At 42.6% G+C, this 11,676-nt stretch overlaps 1 protein-coding gene across 4 annotated transcripts in view; it reads right to left on the bottom strand.

Moving 5' to 3' along the window:
• Nucleotides 1-2,125, bottom strand: part of elavl4 (ELAV like neuron-specific RNA binding protein 4) — a gene marked incomplete at both ends in the record, with an annotated part of 103,114 nt that extends 100,989 nt beyond the window's left edge. For 2 of the 4 annotated variants that reach the window (XM_083767622.1, XM_083767623.1), the window contains 2 exons: nt 1,112-1,252; nt 2,057-2,104. In XM_083767622.1, coding sequence (XP_083623748.1) covers nt 1,112-1,252; nt 2,057-2,104 — 189 coding nt within the window. Of the gene's footprint in view, nt 1-1,111; nt 1,253-2,056 lie in introns of all 4 variants that reach the window. The other 2 variants (XM_083767624.1, XM_083767625.1) reach the window with 1 other exon arrangement.
• Between the last annotated feature and the right edge of the window lie 9,551 nt (nt 2,126-11,676).

The raw sequence follows: 11,676 nt of genomic DNA, 5'->3' as shown, positions 1-11,676 counted from the left end.
TTGGATGAAGGCTCCTGAGAGGCTGTGGGTGGGGGATCTGAGACACTTTTTGAAGGACAAACTAACCAATGAAGCGCCTACAGCAGATTAGACACCCACAGCTTCATGACGCTTTAACGCAGCGACTCAGGGATTCTTCTCACAACGCTTTGCCTAAAATGCACAGGGGTTTCCACATCATGACCCTTGCAATGGCTTCGCTTCCCTTTGAATTCATCTTTACTGCAGAGTAATGTTGAGACAAATGCAAAATATCCCAGTTATCAATATGTACCTGCTTCCCCTGCTGACTGGACCTGACAGATGATTCCATCCATTTCGTTAAATAAATACACACGGTTGTTGGACTGACATGAAAGTGAAAGTGTTGCAACAGCTCCTTAGTTTATTGAGATTTAGTCTATTTATGCCGTATATGTACTAGCTATTTGTCCTCAACGTTCCATGTGCAGTATGTGCAACACCTTTTATTAATTTAGCAGAGAAATAAATTCCATGTCAGGAGGAGGAAAATACGAGTGCAAACACTCAACCTTAATGCATACACTGCAGACACTGACTAACTACACAGTACAACTAACTACACATTCTCTACACAAACAAATGCTCTCACACTTGCACGCGCACACACACACACACACACACACACACACACCAACAAAGTCACAGTCGCACATGCATGCACACACAAATGCGCGCACACGCATATGGGGTGAATCGTGCATGCACACACACACACACACACACACCCTCACACACACACACACACACAAACACACACACACACACACACACACACACACACACACACACACACACACCTCCAATTCCCATGATACCAAACTGACTGGCAGAGGCTAAAGACAGAGTAGGCGGCCATAATTGAACAAACATAAAAACATAAATATTTACTAATACAATCCGCTGGGAATACAGTCAGGATCCCACAATTGATTTGTTCTCTTCCTGCCTCTCTCTCTCTCTCTCTGTCTTCCTTAAACACACACAATGTATTCCTTGGTCTTGTTCTTGTTACGCTCGCCAGTGTGTTGATTAAAGAAATGGATATATAAATATATATATATATATATTGGTCTGTCTATCCTCTTACCAGGGGTGACCTGTAGCCCAGCTGGGCCGACGATGACAGGAGATCCCTAGGAAATAGCGGCGAGTGCGTCTCAGGGACGGAGCCTGTGCCACTGGCTGCTAGTCCCGAGAGCTGCCCGTACCTCGCCATCATCCTGAGATGCTGCTCACAGAACACACACAAACACACACACACACACACACACATACACACAAACAAACACACAAACACGCAGGCTCATACACAGACACAGGAGGAGTGGTGGAGGAGGAGAGGGAGGAGGAGGGAGAGAGCGGTGGAAGAACAGATAACAGCAGGTAGGAAGGACAGAGAGAGAATGGTAAAGGACAGAAAGGGGGGGGGGGGTTGAGGAAGAAAGAGGAGGCAGAGGGGATTACAGAACACTATGCTCTCACACAAATGCTTGTGTGAACACGCACGTACGTACGTACACAAATACACACACACGCTCAAACTTGCACATACGTGTACATGGATGCACACATACAATTTTAGCCCTGGGTGAAGCAATTTCACAAGCAAGCCTGTCGTTGATAGCTATGTTGCTTTTGTTCAAATATATGGGGGGACAAAGTAGTGAATGTCACATTGGAACAGCCTGGGTCCTATTAGCCTTTCATTGGTTACTGCAAGCCAGGATGAGAGTGAGAAGCGTATATAGCAATCCATTTTCTTAATTTGTTTTTGCGTCCGTACCGTCCACTGCACCAGGGTGATGCACTAAAACCACTGCTGTTATCATTCAATCAGCCATTCTGTCTACTGGCTATTATGAGCATACAGAAATGTGCGGACACACACACACACACACACACGCACACACGCACACACACAGATACACACCCGCAGACATACCGTACAATAGCACAAACATGTCACAGAATGGTTGGCAGCAGACATGACACCGGTGAGGTGAAGAGAATGAACAAATCCAGATTTCTTTACCTCATTGCTTAACAAAGCGGCGTTGAGTGTTCGGCTTATTTCGAACATCTTCAAATTCAGTGCTGTTTCTTTTTTGCTCCTTATTTATTTTTATTTTTCAGATGGTCTCCCTTTCAGTTCTTTTCCTCCCTTTCTCTTTACTTGATGAGAGTAGAATCAGTCCCAGGAACAAAAAAAAAGAAAAAAAAAAAAAGAAAAGAAAGGAAAGAAAGAAAGAAAAAATAAATCAATTAATTGGAGAAAAAAATATATAGAGGGAATAAATCCTCTTAAATTTTCTGATTTTGCTCAGGTTTGGTCAGTCCCCTTTTTTCTTTCGTTTCTTTCTCTCTCCCCGTCTATTGGCGTGCCTCTGTTGGCTGTAGCTGTAGTAGTGGCGTCTCTGCCCAGGGTCTCCGCACACGTCTGTGGAGTCAATATGTTGTGTTTTTTTATCTCCCCAGAGTCAGCACATTAAAACAGGCAGTCAGGCAGTCGGTCGGTGGGTCGGGCTGACGGGCTGGCTGGCTCCCTTATCTGTCCCCCGCACACTGGCTCACACAATACGCTCCGATCCTCACACTGCTCACTGGCAGATTAGCCAGTCCCAAAACATAGCTCTTAGTTTAAAACTCTCCTCCCTTTCTCTCTCTCTCTCTCTTTCTCTATCACTCCCTCTCGCTCTCTCCTTCGCTCACCCTCCCTCTCTCTCTCTCTCTCACCCCTCTTTCTCAATCCATCCCTCCTCGTGTGGCTCTCTCTCTCTCTCTCTCTCTCCTCCGTGGCTCACGCATTGATGCAGCTACAGTTCGCTGTGTTACCACAAGGTGGGCAAACTGTTCTAGGAACAGTGACACCATCGCCATCACATCCCTTTCTCTCTGCCTCTCCTGTCTGTTACGTTACACGCTTGTGTGTGTGTGTGTGTGTGTGTGTGTGTGTGTTCATCGTTCTGTACTCGTATGGAAAGACAATAAAACTCCTTGAACCTTGATATACAGTTATTTATGGTACACAGTTATGTAAACAACACATTTTACAGCAGTGCCCTCTATTATCTCAGGATTTGAGATTTAGAAAATATTGTACAGTAAATAATATTGTACAGTTGTTTGTGGAAAAAGACAGTGACTTGACTAATTCATTAACTAATTGCTTGGTTATGAAATTTGGGCCCTAACAGAATCAAGTTGTGGATTGAATTTTTGGCTATCACAACCTGTAGAAATGTAGTGTTCAGCTCTAGAGCTGCATTATGTAGGCTACTCACTGAAATGTTATATAGCTCAGTTTATCATAATGTACAATATTAAGAGAGGAGTCTGGAAGCGAGGGTACACAGTGACATCCTCAGACTTGTAACTCTCAGAGTGCACAGATGTAACTTAATTGAGCCTTATGCGTCATTAGTTCACTCTCAGAGTTAAATTAAAACAAAGGATGTCCCAGTGATATTGGGCAGAGGTAGAGAACATTACTGAGATCATGTGTGCACCACCAAGGTCAGCTGACTGTCCTTCTCTCAGCCTGTCAAACAGCAGGGTGTGGCACAGAGGTGACGAAGCAGCTCGTCGCTACAGTTGCATGGCTGGGGTTCCCAACAAAGGAAGGAATGAGCGGGATGGGACAGCCATGTCATGATGAGATCACTGGCAATGTCCAGTGGTGGAAAAAGTACTCAAATGTTTTACTTTAGGTAAAAGTATCAATATTGCAATATACTCTGTACTCTGTTACAAGTAAAGGTCAGGAATTCTAAATTCTAAATGTATTTAAAGTAAATACTAATTGTGCAGAATGTCCCATTTCAAGTTTTAAAATCTATATAATAATCTTTTGAAAATAGCAGATCTACAAGCTTAACTTGACTTTGACTTTGAGCTTGTAGAATGACAATTTTCGAATGGCCGAAGGGCTGAAGTGGTTAATGTATGTTTTGTAATAATAATCTAAATCTGTTGTCCCGATCCGATCACGTGATCGGGAGCAAAAAAACATGATCGGGACATCACTAGTATATTACATCCATATCAATTATCATGATATTGTCTGTGATTTTGGATATTGTAGTATTGTGATATGGCTTCTATAGAAATATAAATATCGGATCTGGATAATCAAAATCAAGTGATCGAAATCAGATCCGGAGGAAAAAAACGTGATCGGGACATGATAAGTAACTAGTAACTAAAGTTGTCAAATATTGTAGTGGAGTAAAAGCAATTGCCTCTGAAATGTGCAGTAGAAGTAAAAGTGCATTACTTAAGTACATGTACTTAGTTAGTTACAGCACCACTGCAAAGGAACGAATGAGCGGGAGGGGACAGCCATGTCATGATGAGATCACTGGCAATACCATATATCATGCATCGTGCATCATAACAGTCCATCACATCTATTTAAGACTGATGATTCCCAGTGTAGGCTGTGTTTGTCTGCCCGTATCGGTTGAATTTATGGATATTTTCTTGAAGATCAACAGAGGTGAAATAGTTTATGAATATGAACCTTCTTTAAGACCGACAGATAATAATCTCATCGTCTTCAGTGATTGATGTAGGCCTATACTGTATATGTATATAGCTCACAGTTTGGTGTTTCTACACAGCACAGTGTTATAAGTGATGTTTACAGTCACACTTATGTCTAGTTTATGACTGTACAGGCCCTTACAATTGCATGCTTATACTCTAAGGGTAAAGCCAACACTTAAGGTTTTGCTGTGTAGGACCCTCAGTGGCATTGGTGCTATTTTATCCCTAGTGCTTTGAACGCGTTTGTCTTCCCTTGGCCCAGAGAGGGACGAGTGGCCAGTTAATAGCAGCCTATTGACACCGAACCATCTGCTGTGGTGGACCATGGCCAACACAGAGAGAGAGAGAGAGAGAGGGGGGGGGGGGGGGGGGGGGGTTAAAGGATAGCGAAGGAACGTAAATGCTATTTCTTAAGTACAGTAAAAGCAATGAGGGAACCATCATTTTGACAAATAACCTTTGGTACTGTTTGTAGTGATAGCCATTTACATGTCTCCCCCCTCCCCAGTATGAATCAAGAGCAAAATGGCTGCTGTGTGAATATGGTCAATAAACCAATAAACGCCATCTGCAAGAACATGAATATCGACGGTGTCGTGTGGAAACCTTGTATGTCCAAAACTGGTACTTTTCAAGAAATGGAAAAATGTGTTCCAATGGATCTAATGTAGTTATTTAGTCACAAGCTCTTCTACTTTTCATTGGTTCAATAAAACCCACAGACTTAACCACTTTAATCTATACAATGCATTGTAAATTTGTAGATCTGCTATTTTTGCTACAATTACAATTTAGACATTTATCAGATGCCCGATCATCCAGAGTGACTTACAATAAGCAAGGGGTAATCACATACAACACATAGAGACAGTGCCTCAAGAAAGGATCCCGGGTAAACCAAGAACATAGCAACTAACAGCCTAAACTCACAGCCCCCACACTGTGCAACAGCATTCCCCTCGCCGTTAGGTCTGCGCCCTCCGTTGAGTCTTTTAAATCACAACTGATGATCTTGCACCTTCCCTTTCAGATTAATTGTCTCCACCAGGCCGAAGGCATGTGGGGAGAGTATGTTTTGCACTCCGTCCGTCCGTTTGTGTGTCCGTCCGTGTGTCCGTGAACAGCTAATCTCGGCCACCGTTAACCCGGTCGATGCCATATTTTGCACACACACTCCCTGGATGCCAACGATGAACCTCTGCCCCAAACTTTCCAGAACGGCCTGTTATAGCGCCACCAGGAGGCCGCTTTGTGCAAAACAAGTTTTTGCACAGTACACCTACAGATTTTGTCCAAACATCACGCAAATTGGTACACACACTCCCTGGATGCCAACGATGAACCTCTGCCCCAAACTTTCCAGAACGGCCTGTTATAGCGCCACCAGGAGGCCGCTTTGTGCAAAACAAGTTTTTGCACAGTACACCTACAGATTTTGTCCAAACATCACGCAAATTGGTACACAGTCTCTCTAGAGCCATTCAACCAAACCGGTCTTTCAGATTTCTCAGACTCCATCCTGATTGGTTAAGATTGGCTTCCAAAGTTCACAGGAGTGCTCAGTTTCAAACAAAATGCTGCAAATCATGAACACATCGCGTGATTTCCGTCAAATTGTGCACCCACATTCCCACTAGGCCCAGGACAAAATGCCACATGAACAATTTCAACTCAGCCTCAAGGTGGCGCTATAACTGGCCGAAAAGTGTTTTTACCTCTAACTGCACGGATCTGTGGATAACCTGGTGGAGACCTGTGCCCAGAAGGGCACTTTTTCTAGTTTGTCCTATTTACCTGTTGTTCTATTATTGACGTCTTCTGCACTGAATTCTAATGTATTGTATTGTATTGTATTGTATTGTATTGTATTGTACTGTACTATATTCTGCCTTGTGAAGCACTTTGGTACAATGAGAGTTGTTTTTAAATGTGCTATATAAATACATTTGATTTGATTTGATTAAACAATATTATCAAAATAACAATATGTAAATTGAAACTATAGGATACCAGCTAAATAATGAACCTATAGCTACATTTGTAGTGTAACACTATGACGAAGTAGGGCATTCATTTCTGCCCAACATCAATGATATAGTACATTTATACCAATCAGCATAAAATACCTGATTGTTATTATTTCTACACTTTTATCAGCCTTCAGCATGCTTTTCACCATACCTTTCTATATCCTGCACCCCAACACAAGGCCGCTAGCCACATCCCTGTTCCTCACAGGGATGGCTGGTCCAGCAGAGCCCTGGGGGGGAGCTGTCAGTCGAATCATCCACAGTGAGTGCTGATTCCTCAGTCAGCTGCCTCTCAAGTCCTTCCTCTCTGACCCGCCCTCGTTCCCCAGAGCCCCCTGACTGCTGTCACCATAGTGATTCTCTGTGTCCCGCTGCCTCGCGTCTCCGTCGCACTCCTCTCCAGCCTCGCCGTTGCCTGTGCCCAGTCTTCTTATTTGTGCATTACGTGTGCATTACATGTGGATGTCGTCCTTACATGGCCAGAGTAAAAAGGGTTTCCCTGTACCTGCAGAGATACACACACGTCTCACACACACACACACACACACACACACACACACACACACACACACACACACACACACACACACACACACACACACACACACACACACACACACACACACACACACACACACACACACACACAAGCACGAAAGAATGAATGCATGAGCACACACATGTATGTCCCACCCAAACAAACACATACAGTGTAGACACATGCCCGGAAAGAAAACAAAAACATATTCTGTTCCAGTTTTTACATTTTCTTTGCAGTTGTGGTTCCTACTGTAGCTACCAGCGCTGACTTTTAGTTTGATCACTTCACAGTTTAAAAGAAAGAACGCCATTCAATAACAGTTAAAAGAAGAGTTTGAAAACGTCTTTTTAGTAGTGACGCTACGCTTCCTTCCCCGAGGGGTTTCTATTATGTTCAGCTAGCGGTGTGTCCTCCAGTCACTAACAATCCATACTAAAAATAACCACAGAAGATAAACTTACAGATACAGTATTTCACTGTGACAGGGATGTCTACATTTGAAGCACATATTATGTTCACAACAATTCACTAGAGGTCAACACTGTATTCATAGGAAGAGAAAAAAATGCATTCTCCTGAGAGGTAATTAGAATGTGAGGGATCATGGTATGATTCTTTTGTTTTCCATTGACAGATGTGTTCATTAAATCATTCCTGCAGTCTGCAGACTTCATGACAAGAGGTATGTAGGCTAACACACACATGCAGATTTAAATTTATGCCAAGAAAGCTACGTCTTTTCCATCTTCTCTCATGTTTTACTGTAAGAGGGACACACCCAGTAAACAAGGATTCTATTCAAATAAATAGTTGAAAGCAACTTTTAGATAGCTATACCATACCACCGTGATCAATAGAATGTGCATAGCAACTCGTTGAATACTATAACAGTAATCCAACACTCCAAAACAATACACTGGACTCGCATGAATTTAACTGGACACTAATTCTCAACTTCACCAATCTTTTTGAATTTCCTTATTTCCTAACTAACGTTTTGGCCTTCTTCAGAGGATGAAGTAAAAAAGTATTAGTAGTTAATTTTTCAGTTCTGCATGCATAGGATAAGAACTGCAAAACATGGGAAACATATAGCGTAGCCAATTCATTCTTCTCATGCCTCATAATTCAATTTCAATCTACCCCCTTGAAAATGAATGATTGTACCACGATGGAGCTCTTTAATTGGCCCAATGTTAAAGGAATAACATAGCATGAAGGACAGATTTTCAATTTTAACAACAATATTACACTGCAGCACAGTATTCTCTTCCTGTCATCCGAAAAATAATCAGGCTGACCTATCTGCTCAGCGGCCTGTTGATGCTTGCTATCAAATACAGATCACACGGAGAGAAAAATCATTGCCCTCCCCCTGGTCTTATTCATTTGCGCCTGTTACACACAGCTTATAACCTGTATGCCTCTTGCTGCAGGAGTCGTGAGGCTGCTCATTTGATGCAGTTAATCAGGTGCAGCCGTTGTAATGGGAAAGGAATAGGGCCAGGCTTGATTGGCCTTGATGACATCTATGCTCCAATTGTCTAGAAATCCCCCAGCTTTAATGGATCTGTGGGTTAATTCACAGGCTATGGTCTAGCTGATTTGTACTTGTACTACAGTGTCGGACACCAAAAATAGCTGATCTACAACAAGCTCACAATGGGTTGCATGGTGACATTTGGAGTGTGACACCATAGTACAAAATTAAGCATGTGCTGCTTGTGTTAGCACCAACATGCAGCAACACAAGCAACATGCAGCACATGCATATCAATTTACTTTTTGACCAATGTGGCCCTCACCCCAAAGTTAGTCCGACACCTCTGTGTTAGACATTTATTCACAGAAAATATCAGAAAAGATAGGTACAGTATGTATGGCTGCAATGAAACTCAGGCATCAGTATATTGGTTTCAGACAAAGGAATGTGATCAATTGTACGCTACTGTGACATTTATAAGTTATTCTCACAGTATACCATGTGCTTACATTAGCAACTTTGTTGTAAATAATATTAAGTATATTGCTGGAAAACTGTCAGCCAGGTTTTGAAGGATGTAAAATGATTCCACAGCAAAAGTGCCACATTACATGTCTTGATTTGTTTTGAGTGTCAAATTGATAACTCAAGCCAGTGGACATAGAATAATGAAAAATAACTTACACTTTATGAAACTCAAAAACTTGACTGTCGATTACGGTATGTATAGCATTCTGTTTATCTCTTTTATTACAAAAAATACCTCTGATCTTCATATTTTAAATTAACTTCAAATAAGGAGTTGCACTTGGACCTTGATCTCACGCACACACATCCCTCTCTCTCTACTTCTCTCCTCATCTCTCGTCTGCACATACAGTATACAACACAAACACATACCGTAGGATTCTCTGACTGTCCACAAACAGTAAACACTCCCTCCTGACAAACGGTAACGGAACACTCACCACAAAATACACTCGCCCCAATTTAACATTTAGTGAACCGCTCGCACCCAGCGGCGGTCTACTCATCCCACTAAAGTTAGGAACTAGTTAGGCAAAACATTTACGACATCCCCCCCAACCCCCTCTCCCAGTCTTGGTACCTCTGAGACACAAGTGTGGCTAAGTAGGTTCTAGTGGCCAGAGATATCTCAGAGATATCTTCCGACTGTTCCGAGCTTGCTCGGCGGTGCCTCTCGTGACTCAAGTCTGCCTCCATCGTAAGATTTGTTTTACTTAACTACTTCCTAACTTTATCGGGGCTAGTCTGTTCTCACCAAGTTGGGTGAGTATTCCGCACCGGTGGGGGAGTGACTAGTGAGTGTTCCGGGCGAGTGTTATGCACTGGGGCGAGGGTTTATGCTCAAGCGGGGCGAATGGTTTGCCGCTCAAAATATGGGGCGAGAGTTCCGGTTACCCATGTTAGCTCAGTGGAAGGGAAAGGCCATAATGATGCTACACTAATTATACTAGGAGGAAGATTTCTTTCAAAAAAGTGTACAGAAACTGTTAAAATTATGATTTTATTTGGCCACACCCACCAGTTCATTAAGTAAACATGGTTTTCACTTCAGCACCATCCCACCTGAACTTAAGCCTCACCCACAGCTGTTGTTGTATGATAATGTGGGAAGTGTTAAGGTTATAATGTCACTAAAATGGTGTTAATTTTTGACTCAAAGGCTTTCAGCTTTCAGGAAGAAACCAAAATCTTAAAGGATCTCCTCAGTAAGAATACTTTGAAGTTTGAACACTAACAGGATAATTAGTTAAAGGCAACTATGAATGCACTCATGGTACCACCACAAAGGCCCTAAAACAAGTCTCCAGGCATCCCAAAATAAACTGGTCAGGCTACTGCTTAGCTACAACTCATCTCACTCCTGCTCATTTTGATAGGTTGGGATGACTCAGGGTATAGAGGACAGAATACATCAACTTGCAATGGGACTGGTCTACAAGATATGCTACACCACAAAGACACTTATGTACCTGTCAACCCAGATTTGGCTCAAACAAGGGGTTCAATTAATTTCGCCTGTATATGCCACGCAAATGTGGAACGCCCTACCAACAGTCGTAAAGGAATGTGACTCCCTATTCTCCTTCCACACCGCTCTCAAAGAGCACTTGCAGGAGGCTGCAATTCAAAACTGGCCCCAGTAAAAAGTCAAAGTCCCCCCCTCCCATGTACATAAACCGTTTATATGATGTTTTTGCATAGTAATGTATAGGCCAGCTAAAATGTTCATCAATGTTCATCTCCTCCACCCACCCCTTTCCCCCGCATTGTAGCCTATATGTTTTTTTTCCCCTTTTTACCTCCTCTATGATGATTTCCTGTTTTTGGCTTTTAAATAGTAGTGTATTTGTACGTCTCTAAAGGTTATGATGAATTGAACATGGTGGACCCTATTGTAAATAAGTGTAATGCTGTATGGCGTCTTGTATTGAGTTGTGCTTGGAATGTACTGTAATTTTCCAAAACTGTTAATACATTATTCAATCAATCAATCAATCAATTAATTTGAACCATCATAAAGGCTTTCGTGAGTTCTTTCAGACTGCAAACTGTAAATAGGCATATATTCAATCAATCAATCAATCAAACAAATGCCTGGCGTACCTTGAGCACATTCTCAAAATGTAGCTTTTTTTGTACAGAACTACAGATGAAAACACTAAAGACTAAGCTCGCAACGTGGGTTGCATTACTTACTTGCATACAGCATATAAAGTAAATAGCGGGCTTCATTAGTATCATTGGTAACACTTGTGACAGAAAAGTAGCACTGTAGCAGGTCTATTGTTTTCCTTACTGGTTGTCAGCCGGCCGAGTCAGCCGGTGTATCCGGGTCATCATCACAAATGGAGCCTGGAGGTGAGCGAGTGAGTGAGTGATAGTTGTCAAAATGTGCGTGTATCTCGAGCACCCACGACGCACGCACGCCACGCCACTACGTCAGGAAGTACTGGAGCTTCTTCCTCGTGTGCGTTGCCGTGGCAACACTCTGCCCGCGTCGACTCCAGTGAACACAAACGGAAAGG

This window comes from Protomyctophum parallelum, assembly GCF_964188405.1.
Source record: "Protomyctophum parallelum genome assembly, chromosome: 6".
Taxonomy (NCBI): Eukaryota; Metazoa; Chordata; class Actinopteri; order Myctophiformes; family Myctophidae; genus Protomyctophum; species Protomyctophum parallelum.
Note: the sequence above shows the minus strand (reverse complement) of the source record. Positions and strands in the feature narration are given on the sequence as shown.